The sequence below is a fragment of the Moschus berezovskii genome, chromosome 15 (genome assembly GCF_049115385.1).
Source record: "Moschus berezovskii isolate FMDL1 chromosome 15, NW_MosBer_1.0, whole genome shotgun sequence".
Classification (NCBI taxonomy): domain Eukaryota; kingdom Metazoa; phylum Chordata; class Mammalia; order Artiodactyla; family Moschidae; genus Moschus; species Moschus berezovskii.
The window spans coordinates 85,776,999-85,799,079 of NC_142474.1; the positions used below are offsets into that span (position 1 = coordinate 85,776,999).

General features: G+C 53.4%; 1 protein-coding gene across 1 annotated transcript in view; it reads right to left on the bottom strand.

Annotated features, from left to right (window-relative positions):
- The window catches only part of LOC148775501 (ninein-like protein), a 271,660-nt gene extending 250,079 nt beyond the window's left edge, over positions 1 to 21,581 (bottom strand). The window contains exon 1 of the mRNA XM_088844326.1: positions 21,399 to 21,581. Coding sequence (XP_088700452.1) covers positions 21,399 to 21,581 — 183 coding nt within the window. The remainder of the gene's footprint in view (positions 1 to 21,398) is intronic.
- Between the last annotated feature and the right edge of the window lie 500 nt (positions 21,582 to 22,081).

The window sequence follows — 22,081 nt, forward strand, 5'->3', positions numbered from 1 at the left end:
ACACAGGCCACCGAGCATCTCTGACGTGGTCAGTCTGGATCGAGGTGTGCAGCATAAACTCTGCAGTGATCTTAAAGACCGGGTTCCCAAAGAGGGATGCAAAATCACTTAACACGTGATTATATTGATTACATGTTGAAATGGTGACAATGTGAAAGTAATGGAGTAAATAAAATGTTATTAAAATTAACGTCACTCATTTCTTTTCACCTCTTTTTTTCTTTTTACATTTTTTAATGTGACCACTGGAAAAGTTAGAAGTACACGTGTGACTGTTATTTTTACTGAGCAGTGCTGATACGGCAGGAAACACTGACAGAATCATTTCTACCCAATACCCTGCCCCTCCAGTGGTTCCTTCTGCCCCTCAAACGGCTACTGTAAGACCATACACATGCTCCACAAGTTCAGCAGAGCCAGAAAACAGGTCCTTAAGGTATGATGCTAGGCAGACTTCTCTGTTCTAAGCGCCTAAGGATGACATGCACTGTCCTGGGTCCCAGCCTGTCCATCCAGGGTGCATCCAGCAGGGCTGGGAAGCCATGTACCTGCTTTCGTGTGGGTCTCACGTGAATTTGGGGTGCGTGTGGATGCTGAAGGCAGTCACAGGGTGTTGCCCCGAGAGCCAGGAAAGGCAGCAAGTCCACTGAACACAGCGAAGCCCTATGTCTGAGGGCTCTGGAACCTTCGAGGCTTCTCTTCGCATGAGCGTCAGCAGGAGAGGTGAGCTCAGCAAGAAAGCAGGAGAGGGTGGGGTTTCAAGAGCAGCTCGGAAAGCACTGCAGAGGAAGGCGGCGCCTGCCACGCCAAGTCAGCACACACAGAGGGGCTGGCTGCCCAGATATTTGCAACTTCGTGTATTAGAAATTATTTTGAAATAAAAAAAAAATTTTTTTAATGTTCTCAATGGTAGTTTGAAACAGCCAAAAATATCCCCCCTAAAGATGGGAATTCTCTAAATAAGTCGCACCAAAATGGAAAATTCTTTTCCCAAAATTTCAAAAAGTAACGTTTCAAGAATCAAAAGTGAAATGAGTAGCAGCAGTTAGGTGACAGTCATGTGAAGAAAACAAAGGGGTTGCACCGGTATGAAAAAATTCAGGCGCAGCAAAGCAACGGATTAACTGCTGCTCAGTCACAGGTGCTCAAAGTGAGGCAGAAAACGCAGCAGGAAGGAGAGTTCCTTCCAGAAAGTTAACCACAAACCCCACACACCACTCGGTCTCTGAGAAGGGTTACACAGGTGACCACACACAGGACTGCAGGGGCACCAGGATTCGGGGTGTGGCAGGCAGGAGGCAGGGGTCACGTCACTCTGCAGACCAGCACAGGCTCACCTTTATCCTCTGGTGTGGCCAAAGCATCACGTGCAGAGAGATAGTTCTTACATTAATCGGGAAGGAAACCATTAAGAAGCACGTGAATACTAGACCCTTACCTCCAAGCAATCATGTTTTATCTGCCGAGTCTGCGCCAGTCTCGAGGGAGTAACGGAGGGTGATCTGCTTCCCAGCAGTGACTGTTCACCACCCGCCCCTGCTCTGCACGGTGGCGATGCCAGCTGAGTGGGCTCACATGTAGGTTTGGTCCAGGAAATGCACACACTCAACCACAGGAAACAAGAGGAGGCGCTATACGGTGCCTGGACACAAAGGGGACCATGGGACTGGGCTGGGCAGCCTGTGTGGGGCCAGGCACATGTGTTGGGCAGGCAAAGCCCCATCCGCCTCCTTGCAGAACATGAGGCTCAGGAAATTCCCCAGCAGTCCAATACTGAGGACTCCATGCTTTCACTGCCAAGGGTGTGGGTTCGATCCCTGGTCGGGAAACTACGATCCCACAAGCCATGCAACACAGCCAAAAATATTTCTGATCCACCTCCCGTGCATGCGTGCCAAGTCGCTGCAGTCATGTCCGACTCTGCGCAATCCTATGGACTGGAGCCCTTCAGGCTCCTCTGTCCATGGGATTCTCCAGGCAAGAATACTAGAGTGGGCTGTCATGCCCTCCTCCAGGGGATCTTCCTGACACAGGGATTGAACTCGCATCTCTCACACCTCGTGCATTGGCAAGCGGGTTGCACTAGCATTGGCAAGTGGCTTCTTTACTGCTAGCGCCACCTGGGAAGCCTGACCCTCCTCCTACCAGGATGGTTTCTGCAGTTATTGAGTCTGTTTTACAGAAGTACATACAGCAAGAAGCCAAATGGCTTGCAGTGGGGTTTCTCGCAGGTTTCTGAACCAAGAGGGTCGAGCCTGGGGCGTGCAGTGTTCACCCCTCCAGACGGCCTTAGAAGAGGTGGGAAGTTATCCATGCTCCCTCTTGCCTGCAGCTGGGCCTCAGGCCCCAGGGATCCCCAGCACGTAACCTGGGACTGGACGCATGAAGGGGAGAAGGCTGACCACCCATTATCCTGCCTGGTCACAGCCTTGCCACCTGTAGCCAGGAACCTAAGTGCCAGGGAGTTGCCCAGAGCAGAGGAGACGCCTGTCTCTGTCCGGTCACCCCAGGCCCTGCCCAAGGCTCAGGGCACCAGCTATCTTGATGCCTGTTTCCCCCACTGGAGAAGCAACAAACTTGTGTCCCTTCGTCATCCTCCAAAGCAGTCTTCCTCTGGGCCCCTCTGCAGAGTTGCCTGACGTCAGAGGTCTCACCTGTCGGTACCTAACGAGATGCAAAGTCTTGAGGATGGAGATTGGAATTACTGCCAATCTTTTCTGTAGTTTCAGAGCATCAATAAACACACAATAACAATCTCTATGCCAACCGGCTCAGTAGACGGATGGCCTGAATATCCAGCTCAACTGGAGCCAAACCCAGTTCAAACGGAAAGCATTCTTGGCCTAATTGCCATGCCGTGCTTTGTGACCGTGCTGGAAGCACCCTTTCTCCTCCCGCAGGCTGCCCACGCCCTGGGCGAGGCGGCCAGCCTGGCCAGCGGCACCCCCCGCCCCCCGCCCCCCTCCCCCAGCGGGGCTCTTACTGGCAGAAGCTCAGCTCCTGGCGGTAGCAGGCCAAGGCTGCCTGCTGGGCGGCCCCGCCCACCATCCTGAGCTCCTTCTCCAGGGCCCAGGTCAGCTCCAAAAAGTTCACCTTCTTGTCCACACTGAAGTCAAGGCTCTGAAAACAGCAAGGCCCATCGGGCAGGCAGGATGAGTGGGTCTTCAGACATTTGCTGGCTCCCTCAGGCCCAGACTGCACTGGCCCAGTCCCTTCCTTTTCTGTCTGCAAAGCCTCCACCTCTTGATTGGAGCCTCTCTGATGCTCCCGTCCCTCTGGGGTCCCTCTCCCCTGGTCCCTGTCCACACTGAGGTCCCCCTCCCACTGTCAACATACGGCTCCTCCCCTCACTGTCCCTGCCTCGGAGGTGGGCATGACCCAGGCTGGACAGAGTCCCCCTTCCTGGGCAAAGGGACAGACACAGAAGGGGGCATATGCAAGCAGAGGACTTTGGGGATTGATAGGGGCGCTGGAGAAGGGCTTTTTCTCTGCCAAATCAAGTGTTGTCCATGCCACGGGGTCCTGGGGAGCCGCACGAGGGTGCTAGACCTGAAGCCAAGACCCAAAGGCCAGCAGAGTCCTGACAACCCCCAGAGCTGGGACCCCCAAGCCTAAGCATTCTCCTTCTTCCCCAACTGATCACAAAGACCCCTGATGGCCTCTTGCTCAAGCCAGTTTGAGTGGAGTTTGCGCCATTTCAGACACACAGATTCCTTAATATATCTCTAAACAGCACGAACAGACATAGGAACCGTGCGAGTTCTGTTGGTGGAAACATGATCGATAGAGCCATGAGCCACAGCCACGCATTTCCGAGCGTCACAGCCACTTCCCCTCGGGGTTGGGCAAGGTAACGTGAAAAGAAGAGAAACATCGTGCCTTCTACATTTTACCACCATAAGGAAAAGAGTAGGCCCGGGATGCCTACGCACCTGCCGGCTGCCTAGTGAGAACACTGGTGCCCTGGCATGCTCTCTCAGTGACTGGTGCTTGTGACTACAAGTTGCAGACACACGGGTCGGGCAGGCACATGGCAGGGCCCACGGGGAAGCCCTTCCTGTGACCCGGGAGATGGGGACTCAAATCTCCATGCTTCTACCGGGCCCCGAGGGCTTCTGGGAGAAAAATGACAGGATGCTAAAGCATGTGGTGTGACCTGGAAGCGGCCGCCAGGCCATGCTGAGAGCACGCTTCCCAGCAATGAAATCACGGTGGGAGCAGAGGACAAAGAGGTGTGGGCAGCAGCTTCCAGATTAGAAAAACCGCGCGACACGTGTGGGCACCGCCTCCTGGTGTCCACGCCCGCGTCCTGCAGGCACTAAGGTGCCCTCCTGTCCTCCAGGACCGAGGATCGGCTCGGAGGTCGACACACGCTGCGGGGTGAGTCTGAGATACTTAAACCTACCCTCGAAAGGATTTGTTCCAGGCTGTGGGCTTTCTCTGCTGTTTACTTATTATGTTTTTAAGTTAAGATGTCCTACACATTGATATGAAAAAATAAAGCAAACTGAGGGTGACGGGTCTTCCCTCCACGGGGCCTGTGTCTGCGAGGCTCTCTGTCCAGCCTCCCTCATGGGCAGCGGCTCCCGCTAATCCCCCCGCCCAGATGCCTCTGCTGGGGCAGTCTCGTGACCGTCTACACCTGCAAGACATCCCTGCCATTGTGAATGCCCTCCTGAGCCCACAAGGAGATGATCTACTCCGGGAAGGCGAAGCCGCTGCCATCATCCACACTGCAGAAGAGGCGGGGGCCTGAGCACATGGACACGAGGGATGACGTGGTGGTCTGGCCGACACTCTCCTCTGGCACCTGCATGCGGGGACCAGCGCCGTCAGGACCGTGGCCTCCTCACGCACCTCCCGTGACCTCACCACCTGTGCTCGGCGGTGCGGCCTCCCCGACTCCTGCTGCAGGGAACAGGGTGCCCGGAGGACCTGTGGGGACTGCAGGCTCCGCGAAGACAACCCGAGCCCAGGTTCAGGGCCATCTGCCTGAGGCGCCCCAGCACCTGCGGGGTGCCCGGGGTAACCTTTCTCTGAAAGAGCAACGGCTTCCCGCCTGTCCTCCCAGAAGGAGAGCCTGGGAAGGCACACGCCAGCCGAGGGAAACCCAGTCTGTGCAGAGAAAGCCAGGATGGGCTTCAGAAGAGGCGGGGCGGCCCAAGCAGAGGGCACATGACCTCAGCATTCAGGGCTGGAGACAAGGGCAGAAAAACCCCTCAGCTGGAAAGCTGATGGGCGAGGCTGAGGTGCGGCCAGGAGGCTGTGCTTCCAACCCCAGGGAGGGCCCCTGGGACATGCATTTGCTGTTGGGACCAGAACAAGGAGGAGCAGCGGCCCCCTCCTCTCTGCTGTCCCCAGACCACCAGAACCAGGGGCTCCCCTGATGGAGCAGGAGAACCTCGGTCTGCTGTGCGAGGCCTCACACTCGCAGCCCGGCCACACCGGTGTCCCACGCACACAGAACATGGCCCCGTGGCCACGTCAGCGCTTCCTGGGCAGCGACGAAGGGCCGAGGCCCCTGGGAGGAACCCTCCTCCGCGGGCTCTGGGCACCGTGCGGTCCCTGCCCTCAGGTGGCCGGGCACTGTCCTCACTTCCCTGACTCCTTCCCCGTCTCAGTAGCTTCAGGGGTAGAAACCTGATTTTCGGACGAGCCCAGCCCAGCAGAGAACAAGGGCACTGTTCCTGCACTGCCGCCCACAAACTACGGGATCAGCCACGTTGCCAAAGAGGCGGCGGCGAGACTCCCCAGGACAACCGTGCCCTGCGGTGGGAGGAGCCCTGACCACCCCGAGATAGAGATGAACCAAACGCACCGGCCAACAGCACAGTGTAAATAAAGTCCGCTTGACTCCAGCTGGCCTCGTGCAGGATGAGAAATGGGAAGAACACAGCTCCAGGAGAGCCTGGAGGGGAATCCCGGGGAAGGCGCGGCCCTAACAGTGACTGTGCCCCCCAGGGAAGAGGGACCGGGTGCTCCTGGTGGAACGAGTGTGCCCCAGGGAATCCATGGAAGACCCCTGTGAGGTGCGTCCACTTTACAGATGAGGACCCTGAGGCTCAGAGAAGGCGAGCAGCTCACCAGTGGCGCTCAGCCAGGCAGAAGCGGTGTCAGGTGAGGTCACTCCGACCACCTCCCGCCACCCACTCTGGAGACCAGGCAGAGAGCACAGGCCTTCAGGAGAGTGACGGCAGTCACCCTGGGCTTCAAGAGTTAATCGGTCCCACCGCACCTGGTAATGAGACCAGGACCCGCTGGGTTTGACATGCGGGGCCAGTTCCAGCGGTCGAGGGGACCCATGATCGAACAGGCCAAGCTGGAACTCCTCCAGACTCACTCTACCACCCCCATCTTGGTCCAGCTTGTTGAACAGGTCTTCAATTTCCTAAAGAAAAGCGCCTCAGGCATCTGCTCAGAGGCTGCTCCCAAGAAGCCTTGACCGCCCCGCCCAGGCCCGGCCCCCACCCCACCAAGCAGGCGGCTTGCTATCCCAGCACCGGCTTCCTGGCTGTGGCTTGTGAAATCCACACGCCTGGTCAGTTTCCACCCGGCTGTGAATGGTCACCTGAGCATCCCGCATCTCCCAAACACCCACCCCGACTCTGCTGTGACGGAGTCTGCTGGACAGTGGGACATGTATGCGCGGGACAAGTGTGTATGGAATCCCAGAGGTTCGGGGTCAGCAAGGCAGGGCCCATCCCATCACACTGCCCCCTCCTCCCCTGGGCCCTGAAGGAGGGAAGGGCTGAACACAGCTGCCGGGGTCAGAGCCAGATGCTATGGGCACCCCCCCTTGGGCTGGGCGGTAGGCCTAGGGAGACCAGAGAGGGGAGAGAGCTCCAGGCAGAGGAGGGTCCTGAGCGAAGGTGGCCCGAGACGGACCGTCAGCACTAGCCCTGGGAGTCAGCACAGGATTTTAGGCCGGACAGTGACGACTGAATCTGTGTCTTAGGGTGAAGGGGATTTCCAGGCCTGGCACCAACCACAAAGACTCAGCCCTTTGGGGCCGTCCGTCCATCGCCTCTCACCTCCTTCGCCAGGCCCTGGAGCCCAGTGCTCTGGCAGATAAGGGCCAGCTCCTCCTGGGTGAGGTGGCCGCTGCTGCCCACACTCAGCTCTTCCCAGAGGCCCCGGACCCAGCTCTCGGGGGTGTCGAAGGAGTGGCTGCAGGACTTCCGGGGGCTCCCGAAGACCTCAGAACCCCAGGTTGGCAGCTGGCCTAAAGCAGGGGAAACACACCAAGGTGGTACTTTACTCTGAAATCAGATGGACTGAAAGATGGGCAGAGGGACATGTGTGAGAGTCAAGCTTCCGACGGTGGCTACACGGGGCTCAGCATGCATTCTGCCAACTTAATTCTATGCAAAATTTCACAATACAAGGGGGACTCTGCTGCACAAGGGGAAGGCATGTCTGAAGGGAGCCTCCAGAAGCTGCAGCACTAGGAGCATACCTGCAAGCTTCGTGCTTAGAAGCAAAAGGCCTGGCTTGAAAAATTAATGTCTAGAAGGTCTTCAAACCTGCCCAAAGCGCAGAGCACGTCTCGCAGAGGCCAATGACCTGTCCCTTGGGCAGCCTCTCGCCCTGGCTTCATCTGCCCCTGTGTGTGCTTGTCCACATCTTTTCTGTTTCTGTGATATTTATTTGGCTGCTCTGGGGCTTGGTCGCTCGCTGCATGTGAGATCTTTTTAGTTGTGGCATGCAAACGCTTAGTTACAGCATAGGGGCTCTAGTTCTCAGACAAGGGATGTAACCCGGGACCCTGCAATGGGAGTGCGGAGTCCTAGACAGTAAATCACCACAGAAGTCCCCGGCCCAAGTATTTGAAGGCAAATCCCAGCTGCCGTGTTCTCACCCCTGAGTGTTTCGTATGCACTCCTGACCCCAGTGCGACGATGGCCCTACAATCCAACAACGACGTCCCAGTTCTGTCCCAAGTCTCCTGACGGCTGATTTCTTCAACTCGGCATCAATGCAGAGTCCTCCCTGGGCGTGTGGCTACTCCCCCCGAGTCGCTGGGTCAGCTCCCGCCCGTCCCCCAGTCCCCGCCCTCCTGCCCTTCCATCCCTAACATCTCCTGGAAACTGGAACTGAGCACCAAAGGCTAGTTTGGATGCAGGTTGAGTGTCATCTTTTTTCTTTTTTTCCCAGCAAAGACGACTCAAGGTGGGCTGTTTTCCGTACCGCCTCACATCAGGAGCCACAGGGGTCTTTGAGATGCAGACTCAGCAGCGAGTCTGGGTGACAGACGGCCAGGTTAGCCAGGTGGCTTACTGAGGTTTCTGAAGCTTTGCCAGAGAAACACCCTTTGGGAGAGTGTTTGGGCACCTTGGGGTGCCCACAAAGAGCTCTCCTTAGATAAGCAAGGCTACAAAGCAGAGCTCTCTCCACGCCCAGACTGCACCACCTTGCCCGACGCAGGACGAGGGTAACCTGCACCTGACCAGACTCCGGCTCGCGCGGTCAGTGGTCTGGAGCTCTCCAGAGAGGAGTCATCTTGGCGTTTACTGTGATAACCCAACCAATAATCAGAAAGTCCTTTCCTGAGGAAAGCCAGGCCTCCATGCTCATGAACGATGCTGTATATCGGGTTGAGCAAAACACAAGGAAAGGGCCACTTCCAACACCCCTTCCAGCTTAAAACATCTGAAAGTTCTATGGAAAAATGGAAAAACAGGGACTTCTCTGATGGTCCCATAGTTAAGAATCCACCTTGCAATGCAGGGGACTCGGGTTCGGTCCTTAGCTGGGGAACTCAGATCCCACGTGCCATGGAGCAACTAAGCCTGTGCCCTGCAACTAGACAGAAACCTGCGCACTGCAATCAAAGTTCCCAAATGACGTATGAAGATCCTGCATGCTACAACTGAGACCTGACACAGCCAAATACATACATTCTGAATTTAAAAATAAATAAATAAATAAAGGCAGGAACCAGACAAAGGGAAAAGCAATTCTGACAGCAGGGTGTGTGTGTTCTCAGGGCTGGCAGAGAAGGTAAATAAGTCCTGAGAGGTCTGACGTTTGTGTCTGAGTGTCAGTTCTAACCCGGATGGAAAGAAGAACCCAAGCAGTCTCTGGGCAGAGAGCCCAAAATCACTCAGTGAATAACCTCGCCGGAGCCCTTCCTCTCGTCCCCTAGATTGACTCTGAGTCCAGGGAATCTGGGAAGTGATTTTTGGACACAAAGAGGTCCATCTGCTTCATCCAGTAGCAAAGACACTTGGCTCATTCGCCTGACGTCCCCACGCTCAGCGCTGAGCCAACAACAGCCTCGGCCCCTAAGGGCCACAGTCTGGACGATGCTCAGCACCAGTGCAGACCTCTCGCTCAGGAGCAGCTCTCGGTCGCTTCTGGTCTCCCGCTGGAGCCATGGTCCTGCACATTCTGCCCTGTGACACACGCTGGTGAGAGGCGTCCTTAAGGAACCCGCACACCCACATGCTGATGCACCCAGCTTTGCTAAGCACACCTGTGACTGCCTTCCGGGTGCTCCGCCAGGTTCCCAGGACCAGAGCCATGTCTTGCCCTCCACTTGGGGCACATGCAGGGCCTCTGCTGAGTGGGGAGGCTGCTGGCCCAGGCCTGGCACATTAGGAAGGAGTCCCCTGGCCCATGCCTGCCGGTCGGGAGGATGACTGTGACCCTAGCCAACTAGCTGCTTTCTTAGCCAGCGGCCCCTGCCCAAGGGTCTGACCTCAAGATTCTCAGAGCTGGGACCACCCAGGAGAAGGGCACCCCAAAGAGACCACCCACACTGGGCACCTCCCAGGATATTCTCTTTCGCTGGCAGCCTGTTGCCTGACAGCCCAGCACTGACCAAAGGGGGCATTCACCACAAGGCCAGGCTTTACCTTGGGCTTCAAACAATTCATTCTGAGGCTCCTTCATGCTGTCGGCTTCTTCATCAGACTTGAGACTCTGGAAAAACAGAAAGAGAAGGACGTCAGCCACGATTAAGCTGCAGTGGGTGGATCTGCCCCATGGATGTCCTTTCTGACACCAAAGCCTGAAGGCTCCCACAGTGGACAGCTCAAGGAGTCTCAGAGGGGGCCCCGGAGGCATCATCACGAGCCCGCCAGGTTGTGCAGGGTGAGCCTTGGTCCAAGTGCTGGATGTGGCTGACCGTGGCTGTGGCACACCTGCCCTTTCCGCCCTCAGCCGACTAACCTTCCCCTCCTCCTGCAGGGCCAGGGGAGGGTGGTGGTGAACAGGGGATGCTCCGAGGCCCCCATTTCTGAAGGCGGATGCTCTGTGGCCAGAGCTGCCCTGCAGACATAGACCCAGAGACCCCTTAAAGCCAAATGTAGGTCCCCGAATAGCCCCTCTGCCAGCGATGAGATGCCCTCTCCCATCTTCCTGTGTCATATCACGTGAGCAGTGACTGGGGAGGTGCCGAGGGGGGCTCCACCCACCTCCACGCTTTCTAGGGACACTGAGCAGCGGACATGGCTCCTTGCACGGGGTCTGGCCAGCTGCTCCGGGAAACCTGGGGCTCCACCTGCAGCGCCACAGGGCTCAGGCTGGCTCTGACGGCCGTACCACTTAGAGCCGCTCACGTACTTTGGGGGCACCGCCCGGGAGGCAACTGGAAAGAAAATGGGAGGCGTGTGGGGCTCTTTAAAACAGACTCTTGGTCCACTTGTGCTTACAAAGATGCAGATTGGGAGGTGTGATGTGGCTCTCGGGGACAGACAAGGAAAATGCCAGAAGAACACAGGGAACAGACAACGAGGGGCTGGGGCTGAGACAGCTAGGCTGGGAGACAGCACTTTTCATCCTAAGCTCTCGCTGTTGTTGCAGTGTTTCCAAGCAAAATGTGCTTTTGTTATGTGATAGAAAACTAATTTTAAAAAATTGCTTTTTACACAAAGAAATAACCTTCCAATAATCCAAGTGCTCTACAGACAAGAAGGTCATTTCCCACCCTCCCGACCCCACCCCACCTGGACAGGACACAGAGGCAAGGACCTCAGCACAGTCGGGGAGGCTCAGACTCCGCATGAGTCTAAAGTCAGGGGCAGAGGCAGGTGTGGACTTCAGCTAGCGATTCATGAGGCTCCCTTAAGCCCTAATACACCCCTGCACTTCCTGCTTCCCTCCTTACCTGCCCACATCTGTGGAGCAATGGGGACTCCCCAGGCAGAGAAGAAATGACACTGGCTCTGCAGGAATCTGCCTGGCCAGAGAGACTGGGGAGTGGGGGTGCGGCCGGGGCTGTGACCAGGAGAGAACACGGGTTCGACGGGAAGCTCCCAGAAGGGACCAGTTGGAGAGAAAGGCATAGGGTCCCAGGAAGCAAGGCCGGGCCAGGGAAACAGACCGTTTCACACAGGTGGGTCATGCTCCCAGGGACCGAGTACCACCTCCCTTCTCTCCTCTTCACCAGAAACTGGCCCGCCGCCCCTGACCTTGGGAGCATCAGAGGAGGAGGCTGGGTCCAACCGGGCCTCCAGGAGAAACAGGGATGCTGGCGATGCAGAGAACCTGAGGACGAGGGAGGAGTCTGGGGAGGAAGATGCCGAGTTCCCGGTGACAGAGGGCATCTAGGGCAGGCTGACCGTGTTCCTGGACCCTGTGAGGTTATCTTGGCAGGGTCTGGCCCTGTAAACTCTCCCCATGTGGGAACTCCCGGGGCTGCTGGAGAGGAGGGGGGCGTTCCCACTGACAGGGAGGAAACGGGAGGCTTGAGCACCCCATGCAGGGAGCAGGGGCCTGCACGCAGGCTCCGCACCTGCTCTGCTTTCTGTCTACACACGGGCTGAGGCTGGTTGCTGAGAGGGGAGCAGTGGGAAGAGAAAGGCCATGTCAGCTGGGAGTGGGCAGCGGGGACACACTCGGGAAACCAGGTGCGCCTGACAGCACGCAGACCCCTGCCTGGGGCTCAGCCACTCCCCGCTCACTGGAGGTCGTGAGCCAGCACCACATCTGCGCCCTTGGCCTGACTGGGCTCCTGCCCCTCAAATCCTGAGATTCCCCCGGCCCGCAAGTGGAGGCCCACCTGCCCTTGATGTGGTCCCCACTTTCTTCATTGTATCGGCTTCTCAGCACTTTCCTCAGAGCAACGAGACGCCCAGAAATCACACGCACTAGGACCGGTTCATAATGTTCTCCGAAAGTGTCACCTCCTCCCTCCACCAGGAGGAAATGCGTCTCCAGAAAAAGTGTCCATGCGGCAAATCAGGCCAGGAGGAGTCAGTGTCTCACTACCCACAGAGCACAGAGCTGTGGCCTCTCCCTGGAAAGCTCCGGGGGGTCACGCCCAGTCCCCACCCGCTGCCCAGATGGCCGGCAGACCTCAAGGTCAGCCGTGCCCTGTGCCTCCTGTGTGTGCGTACTTATTCATACGAACAGAATGCCAAACTCTACAAGCTAAAAATACGTCGGTTTAGGATCTCCCTGGTGGTCCTGTGGTTAGGACACTGTGCTGCCAATGCTGGGGGCAAAGGTTCAATCCCCAGTCAGGGAACTAATATCTCAGCATGCTGAGAGGCATGGCCAAAAGATTAAACAAGAAAAAAAAACAAACAAAAATAGTTTGGTTATGTGTTCTGTGATGGCCTTCACTGAAAGAGCAGAACTACTGAAACGCAGAATGTTCTTCAAAACCCCAGGCATTTGGCCCCAGGGTGCCTTGCACATTCCTGGAGCATCAAAGCACATATCTTCAATCATGTGGTGTGAGTTGGTGGGAAGGACCAGCAGGCAGATTAGAAAGCCGGAGACAGGGATGCCGTGGACTGGCCGGGGAAGCAGGGCCTGCTGGGCTATCACAACAGGGGCTGCCTCTGTGCACCGGCCCTGGCCGAGCCACCTCAGGCAGGCCTATGACTGTCCACCAACTGCTTAGGTAATTGAGGAAAGCTCTGAAAATTGAAAGAATTGGAAAACAATACAAAACAAAACCGGGGTTGGAACAGAAAAGCACCAGTCACGAAGAGGACACAAGTTGCCGACTCTCAGGAGTTCCAGCACAGAAAAGGGAGCGATGACACGGGCATGGCCTTTCTCAGGCACCTTCATGCCCAGGGTCACACGATCACACCCCAAGTCGGGAAAGGCAAGGGGCCTTCTTCCCACCTCATGGAAGAGAAACGTGAGACAAAGCAACCAACGGCCCGACCCTTTCAGGTCCCAGGGTGGCCTTTGAGAAGCTGGCTCCTCCCCCTGGCTAAACTCCTCCCCCTGGTCAAACTTCACCCATCTGGCTCCTCCCCCTGGTCAGACCCCACCCTCGTCATACTCCACCCCCTTATCATACTCTTCCGCGGGTCACACTTGGCCCCCTTATCAGGCGCCTCACCCTGGCTAGACTCCTGCCCCTGGTCAGACTCCTCCCCTGGTCAGATTTCATCGCCATCAGGCTCCTCCCCTGTAAGACTCCACCCCCTGACCAAACTCCTCCCCCGTCAGGCTTCTTCCCCTGTCAGACTCCACCCCCTTATCAGACTCCTCCCCTGGTCAGCCTTGGCCCTCTGACCAGACTCCGCCCCCATCAAGCTCCTCTCTCCCAGTTCAGGGCTCCCACGTGGCTCCAGCAGGAGGCGGTGGGACTCCAACCAATTTCACCCCCAGGGGAGGCCGCAAGGACTTCCCCAAGGGCCTAGCTCCAGATTGGAAAATCTCACCTGAGTAATGGCTACGATCAGCCACAGGATTTCGGGGGCGGGGGGCCGCTGCGGGGGTGGGCGCTTACTGGAATCTACATGAAAGGTACATAACCCCCAAACCTCCCAATGGCACCCAGTGCCCCAGTCACGCACCTGCTCCTGACCAAGGCCACACCTGGTGTGTGGGAGCAGACCAGGGGCCTGTGTGGGGAAGACGCTTCGAACCCCTGGCCCGTGGGGGAGGGAGGGACACGCTGGCCACTGCACTCTCCCTCCTAGCACTCCTCAGATGCAGCCCCGAACGGTCACCCGGCCAGAGCACGGCAGGCGCTGCCAGCCAGGGAGTTGGCCCATCTTCTAAGGAGCACGTCCGCTATCACCTTCCACAGGACCCACAGTCCATACCTCCAAGCGGGCCTCCCTCCACAATTCTCCCTCCACCTCCTTACCAGTTTCAAAGCGCCTCTTCGCTTGCTTTGAAATAGTACCTTTGTTCCACTGGCCCCACTGGAAACCAGGATTCTAACAAGTCCGAGGAGCACAGAGCACTATTGCCTGAGACATAAGACAGGCAGAGGGCTGCCTCAGCTGGTGCATCCTGCTTGCTTCACCAGCCTCCCAGCCTGGCCCGCACCTGACACCTGCACTGTGCTTTGGAAGATCAAATTCTTCCACCTCTCCACACCCACTTTATCTTGTCTACACCCTTCCCTGGAAGGACAGCACTAGATATGACTTGACATTTGTGAGATTGTGACTTATAATAAATGTGAATTTGGTCTTCCTCCCATCCCTTACACAGGTTCTAAAACCCTGGAATTTCCTAAGTGATGAGAGCAACCACACCCAAGTTTATGCTGATAAGGTGACTTTGAGAACCACATAAGGTGACTTTGAGATGGGATGGTTGCCCGGGAAACCAAGGATGTGATTAGACCTTGGAACTTTCAGCCCTACCCCTGACCTCTAGGGAGGTCAGAGGCTGGATGCTGAGTTCAATCACTGATGCCCCATCACTGGATCAGTCATGATTGTGTAATGAAGCCTCCATAAACCCCAAAAGGACGGCATTCAGAGAGCTTCTGGGTTGGTGAACACGGGGAGACTGGGGAAGACTGAGGCCTGGAGAGGGCGTGGGGGCTCTGAGCCTCTTGCCACAAGCCAATGCATCGCTCACCCTGAGTCACAACCTTTTGGAATAAACCGCTGATCCAGTAATGGGTTTCCCTGAGCTGCTCTAGCAAATTAACTGAACCTGAGGAGGCCGTGGGTACCTCTGATCTTTAGCCAGTGGGACAGAAGCACAAGGACAAGAAGCTGGACTTGAGATTGTTGTCTGAAGGCAGTGCGGTCTTAGCCTGTGGGGTCTGCAGCTGTGTCCAGGCAGACAGTGTCAGAATGGAGTTGAACTGCAGGGCACCCAGCTGGTGCTGCAAACTGGCCTGGTGCGGGGGAAACTAGACAGATCTAGTGACCAGAAGTGCAGGGTATTCAGAGGATTCTGTGCACCGCAGAGGAGAATGCAAGAGTTTCCCCAGAGCCACTGAACAAATAAGGAGGCCAGAGAAGGGAAACCCAGGTGCTGGTCCCAGGCCATGCAGCTGGGGAACACAGACCTGCTGCATTGTTCAGGGACAACACCATACTCCAGAAGTCACAGAATCACGGAAAGAGACAAAAAGAAGACCAGAAAGGCCTCTTACCTGACTCCAAAGACCCACTGTCTTCATCTGAGGAGGCAAGACCAGCCTGTGATGACAATGCAGCCACGAAACTATCCTTAAATTCCTTGAAGTTAACCTGTGAATTTGAGAAAAGCGGTCAGCACTGCTTTCTACAGGCCACATACGTAGCACACTGTCCTTTGGGGTTTTCTCAGATGGAAGATCTTATGTTGCCTTCGGCACTGAGGACATTTATTTTTTCAAATATTTACTTAAGATTTTAAAACACGGAAGATATAGTAAGGCAATGAAGAGTGAATCATAAGCCCTTCACCAAAAAACACTATTAACAACTCCATAAAAAGAAATTAGATAACATAGTAGAAACCAGTGCAGAAAAGAGGTGTCTGATGACCACAAACATTAACACATAAAGAAATATCCATGCCTTCACTACCCACCAAGAAAGAAAATGCCAGCACCTAGGCTAGTCCTCCACCCAGGTTCCTTTCCTGATTAAATACCCCGCCCCTACACTGGGGGGGAATAAAAGCTATGAACAGTCTCACATATGTCCTAAGAGTTTCTCTGGAGTATACGTTCCTGAGAATAGGATTGCTGGGTCACAGAATATACATTTATATCCTCTTGGTAAACTGAATCTTTTGTCACTATACAATGCTGACCCTCTTCAGTTCAGTAATGCTTTTTACCCTAGAGACTAGCTTTCTTATGGAGCTTAAAAGTTTCATATCAACCAGTTTTACACTCTTCAAGCACAACACAAAGCCTGGCTGATACTTTGTGCCTTTGTTATCATTTATATAGCCAATGTTCATTTAGAATTATTCAAATATTTGGCACTTCGTTTTTCATTTCTTCCTTCATTTCTGATCTGCCTGGGATAATTTTCCATCTATTTGAGATAGATCTTTGAGACTTACGTTTTTCTTAAGTATGCTGGTGCTAAGCTCTTGAGTACGTCAAGGCTGTATATTGTCACCCTGCTTATTTAACTTAAATGCAGAGTAAATCATGAGGAACGCTGGGCTGGAAGAAGCACAAGCTGGAATCAAGATTGCCGGGAGAAATATCAATAGTCTCAGATATGCAGATGACACCACCCTTATGGCAGAAAGTGAAGAGGAACTCAAAAGCCTCTTGATGAAAGTGAAAGAGGAGAGTGAAAAGGTTGCCTTGAAGCTCAACATTCAGAAGACAAAGATCATGGCATTTGGTCCCATTACTTCATGGGAAATAGATGGGGAAGCAGTGGAAACAGTGTCAGACTTTATTTTGGGGGGCTCCAAAATCACTGCAGATGCTGAGTGCAGCCCAGAAAATAAAAGACGCTTACTCCTTGGAAGGAAAGTTATGACCAACCTAGATAGCATATTAAAACGCAGAGACATTACTTTGCCAACAAAGGTCCGTCTAGTCAAGGCTATGGTTTTTCCCGTGGTCATGTATGGATGTGAGAGTTGGACTGTGAAGAATGATGGTCGCCGAAGAATTGATGCTTTTGAATTGTGGTGCTGGAGAAGACTCTTGAGAGTCCCTTGGACTGCAAGGAGATCCAACCAGTCCATTCTAAAGGAGATTGATCCTGGGTGTTCATTGGAAGGACTGATGCTAAAGCTGAAACTCCAATACTTTGGCCACCTCATGCGATGAGTTGACTCACTGGAAAAGAGTCTGATGCTGGGAAGGACTGCGGGCAGGAGGAGAAGGGGACGAGAGAGAGTGAGATGGCTGGATGGCATCACCGACTCGATGAACACGAGTTTGAGTGAACTCCGGGATTTGGTGATGGACAGGGAGGCCTGGCGTGCTGTGATTCATGTGGTCGCCAAGAGTCGGACACGACTGAGCGACTGAACTGAACTGAACTGAACTGAAGCTCTTTTAGTCTGATGTCTGAAATGTTTTAATTTCACTTTGATTCTTTTTTCAGCAAAGACATAACTTTTAAAAAGAACATTGGAAATGACCCAGATGTACGTAAAGAAAACAGGTAAAGAAACTGTGATTCAGTCAGACAACGAAAGATGACAACAGGGGAAAGGAAACACTGACAGAGACAAAAGATTGACACTGACCTACACTATCTGAATGCAGACTGCAGACATAGTTCTGAGTGAAAGAACCAGAGTATGCACTGAGCATGTGCTGTATATATCCACCTGCATGAAGTGCAGAAACAGGCAAACAAACCTGTGCTGTTCTCATCAAGATAGTGGTAACTGTTGGAGCCAGAGGGACCACAGGGGCACCTGAGGAGGGACGCAGGATGCTGGGGGCCCAGGTATGCTTGGAATGGATGTTCACTGAGCGGCACACAGAAAGAAATCAGCGCAAGAGATCCTTGTCGGTGAAAATGTCGCCGGTATGTGCCAGGAAAGCAGACCTGGGGCTGTAGGTCCAACCGTGCTTCCCACAACTGGCACAGGACGTGAATGAGCACGTTTCTAGTGCAGCCTCTGAGCACTGAACGCAGCTGCGGCCTGTGGAACACCTCTGCCTGGGTAACACATGTGTCAGGCTTGGAGGTGGACTACTAACATGTGTGTTTACCTTCTGGCTCCCAGCTAGCACGTGGTCTCACGGCTGACACATTGTAAATACTCAACAAATGTCTATTGGATGTGTTGGCCTCCATGTCCTTTCAAAACTGAGCAGATCACCTTCTCAAGGAGACATTCTCTCACCTTTCTTCTTTAAAAAAAAAAAAAAATCTACTTCTTTATTTTTGGCTGTGCTTGGTCTTCGTTGCTGCATGCACGCTTTCTCTATTTGTGGCCAGTGGGGGCTACTCTTCCTTGTGCTGTATGGGCTTACCATTCTACTAGCCCTCACTGGAAGATGGGCGTGAATTTGCTAAACTGCTCATAGGACAATGTCTGAAGCCTCTTCTCTCTTTTTTAGGATGATGCATCAATTTCAATCAGGTGGATCTATTAATTTATTGTTGTTCAGTCACAAGTCATATCCAACTTTTTGCGACCCCATGGACTGCAACACACCAGGCTTCCCCTGTCCCTCACCATCTCCCAGAGTTTGCCCTAGTTCATGTCATGTCGGTGATGACATCTAACCATCTCATTCTCTGTTGTCCGCTTCTCCTCCCCACCCTTACCCAGCATCGGAGCCTTTTCCAATGAGTTGGCTCTTCCCATCAGTGGCCAGAGTATTGGAGCTTCAGCTTCAGCATCAGTCCTTTCAATGAATACTCCAGGTTGATTTCCTTTACGATTGACTGGTTTGATCTCCTTTTGACTCAAAAATCTTCTCCAGCACAATTCAAAAGCATCAATTCTTTGGCACTCAGCCTTCTTTATGATCCAACTCTCACATCCATACATGTCTGCTGGAAAAACCACCGCCTTGCCTATATGGACCTTAACTAATCTTATATTGAAAAGGCTGTGTCCAGACTTTTGCCACGTGGATCAATACTAGAAAGAATATTCTTGCATAGCTTTCATTTCACAGAGATATTGTATTGCTTTCATTTTACATTCCAAGCTTCTAGATGTTGCCTAGCACATAACAAGTGCTCAAAAATACTTATTGAGGGACTTCCCTGGTAGCACAGTGGCTAAGACTCCAAGCTCCCAATGCAGGGGACCCAGCTCCACTGCTGGTCAGGGAACTAGAAACCACGTGCCGCGGCTAAGAGTTTGAAAGCCCCAACTAAAGATGGCACACATCGCAGGGAAGACTGGTGCAGCTAAATAAATAAATATTAAAAAAAAAAAAAAAAACTTGTTGACTACATGGGAGCAGAATGAAATGGCCATTTTGTTTGATCCAATTTCAGATTTCTTTTGTGTCTTTGATAATACTTACCAGCTTTCCTCTGAGCCATCAAACAGGAGGGGATTTGAGAATTGTGTGGTGGTTCAGTGGTTAGGACTCTGCACTCTCACAGCCAAGAGCCCAGGTTCAATCCCTGGCTGGGGAACTAAGATCCCACAAGCTGTGTAGCGTTACCAAAAAAAAAAACAAAATAAAACCAGGAGGGAATCTGATGGCTGAGTGTGCTGCTGTTTTATCTGATACCATTTGACAGTGTTTCTGTGTCCTCTCCCATCACAGCTCACAGAAGGAGGAAGGGCCAGGATAAAAAACGTCAAGGAAACCAGATATCCTGTTTAAGCTATTTTAACCAGTGTTGATTTTCACAAATGTGCCTTTTGCTCACCTAGCCCTCAAATACAATTCCAGGTGATATCAAGAGGGGCTAGGACATGAATGATCAAAATCACACCCGATTTTTTTTCTGGCCACACCACGAATAGCATGTGGCATCTTAGTTCATCAGCCAGGGATGCAACAAGTTGCCCCTGCAGTGGAAGCACGGAGTCTTAACCACTGGACCACGAGGGAAGTTCCCACACCTGAGTCTTAGGTCTATAGAGAAAACTCAGTAGAGGGGACAGTGACCGAGCTGGGTGAGGTGGGTGTGTGAGGCAGAGTCTTCCTCGCTGCAGAAGCAGCTCTGCGGACAGCACCAGCCACACGGGTTCTGGGGGAAGTAACAGGAGTCAGATTCACAGAGAAGCTCCCCAGGGGCCAGCATGGAGGGGTTTTAGGTTCTTCTTCATTTGTTTCTGCCCAAGAACCAACCAGTCCATTCATCAGTCCTGGGTGTTCACTGGAAGGACTGATGCTAAAGCTGAAACTCCAATACTTCGGCCACCTCATGCGAAGAGCTGACTCACTGGAAAAGACCCTGCTGTTGGGAGGGATTGGGGACAGGAGGAGAAGGGAACGACAGAGGACGAGATGGTGGATGGCATCACCAACTCAATGGACATGAGTTTGAGTGAACTCTGGGAGTTGGTGATGGACAGGGAGGCCTGGCATGTTGTGATTCATGGGGTCGCAAAGAGTCAGACACGACTAAGCGACTGAACTGAAGAACCAACTCAGGAATCTTTCCAGGATAGATTTTTTTTTCTCATTCAAAATGAGACCAGTTTTATTAAGTTCTGTGGGGGGAAAAATACTCTTCCTTCAAAGGTAAGATGACCAGCACAATTATGGGCACTGCTTTTTTGTTTCTGCTTCTTTTTGCAGTTTGTGGGATCTTAATTTCCAAACCAGTGATTGAACCCGGGCCCCTGGCAGTGAAAGCCCAGATTCCTAATTACTGGACCACTAGGGAATTCCCAGGCACTGTGTTTAAAGTGAACATGTATACCTCCCTGGTGGTCTAGTGGTTAAGAATCCACCTGCCAATGGAATGGACATGGGGTTCGATCCCTGGTCTGGGCAGACCCCTCAGGCTGCGGAGCGATAAGCCCAACCAGCACGACTCCTGAGCCTGCACCCTCGAGCCCGGCCTCTGCCACAGGGAAGTCCCTGCAGTGAGGAGCGGAGAACAGCCCCCACTTGCTGCAGCTGGAGAAGGCCTACACGCAGCAACGACTGAGGGCACCCCCCTAAAAAACTTCATTAACTGAAAGCACTGAATGAATATCTTACATCTGGACACATTTAAGAAACAGGAACACTAAGAAGCTTCTCAGTGTTCCTGTCAGGAAAGCAAGACGTGGTCCAGGCTCCAGATGACCTTTCGAGGCTACCTTGAACTTCCTAGAGAAAAGAACTCTGTGCACACTTTTCTTCCTATCTGGGACAGATGCACTCAGAGGGCACCTCTGAAGGCAGGGATCCTTGGTTCCTGAAACAGCAATGTGTGATGTTTTGTCCAGCTGCTGGACGAAATTCATGCTGGGCAATGTTATGAGACAATCTGCCTTCGAGGTACTTCGAAGCTGCCGCTGAATGACCCAGCATGTGAGCTACACAGAACCCTGTGTTTTTTGAACCATCCACAACAACCTTCCACTCCCCGGACAAATCAGCCGTTAAACATCTTTCTGGAAAAACAGAACAAAAACAAATCTCTGGAAGTTACTATGCTGAAAAAAGGGCAATCTCAAGAAACCTCTTTCTACAACACAGGAGTTCCATAAAAGGAAAAACAGCATCCCATTTCCTCCTAACTTTCCTTTGATGAGTATCTCTAGTCAACTGGTGTTTCTCAGTTGCCCACAGCTGTCACCACAGGCTCTCCATGCTTTTCTCTGCGAGAATGAAGTCCAGTACCCACCCTGGCAAACTGATTGTTTCCGAGAATTGTGTCCAGAAGGACAGGCAGCTGTTTTTCCAGATGGAGCTTCAGGCAGAGCTGGGTCAGCTCCTCCCGGTCCAGGAGGCCTGTCCCTGTGGCGTCACAGCGGCTGTAGATGTCCTTAAGTTGCAAAACGTAGTGGTCCTCCTCCTCTGTGTCCATCCCATCACAGACCGCGTGCAGGACAGGGAGACGCCGCACCGTCGGACTGACCCTGGCCTCCCTGCACTGTCCCGAGGTGCCGGGCGGTGTGGTCCAGGGCAGGGTAGGAGCTGGGGTGTGGGCACCTGGGTCCTTTCAGGGTATGTGAGGCTGGAGGAAGTCAGTGAGGCTAGAAACGTGTTCGCAGGGAACCCGTCCTCCTTTACTAGCTTGAAAAACCAGAATTGCTTTGTTCTGTTTAAAAAAAAGAAAGTACCTGATATAGAATAATCACAAAGAAAAAAAAATTGTAAGTATAAAGAGGACCAAAGTCATCCGAAATTTCATCACCTAAAAAAATATCATTATTACTATTTTGGCAAATAGTCAGTCTATTTTTTTTCTCTATGCACTTACACACAGGACCTGCTGGATGCCTGCCACTCCTGCCCTAGGATTCCAGGCTTGGGCAGAACTCAGATGTGGTGCTGGAGGTTAGAGGGCACCGAAGGCCCTCTCAA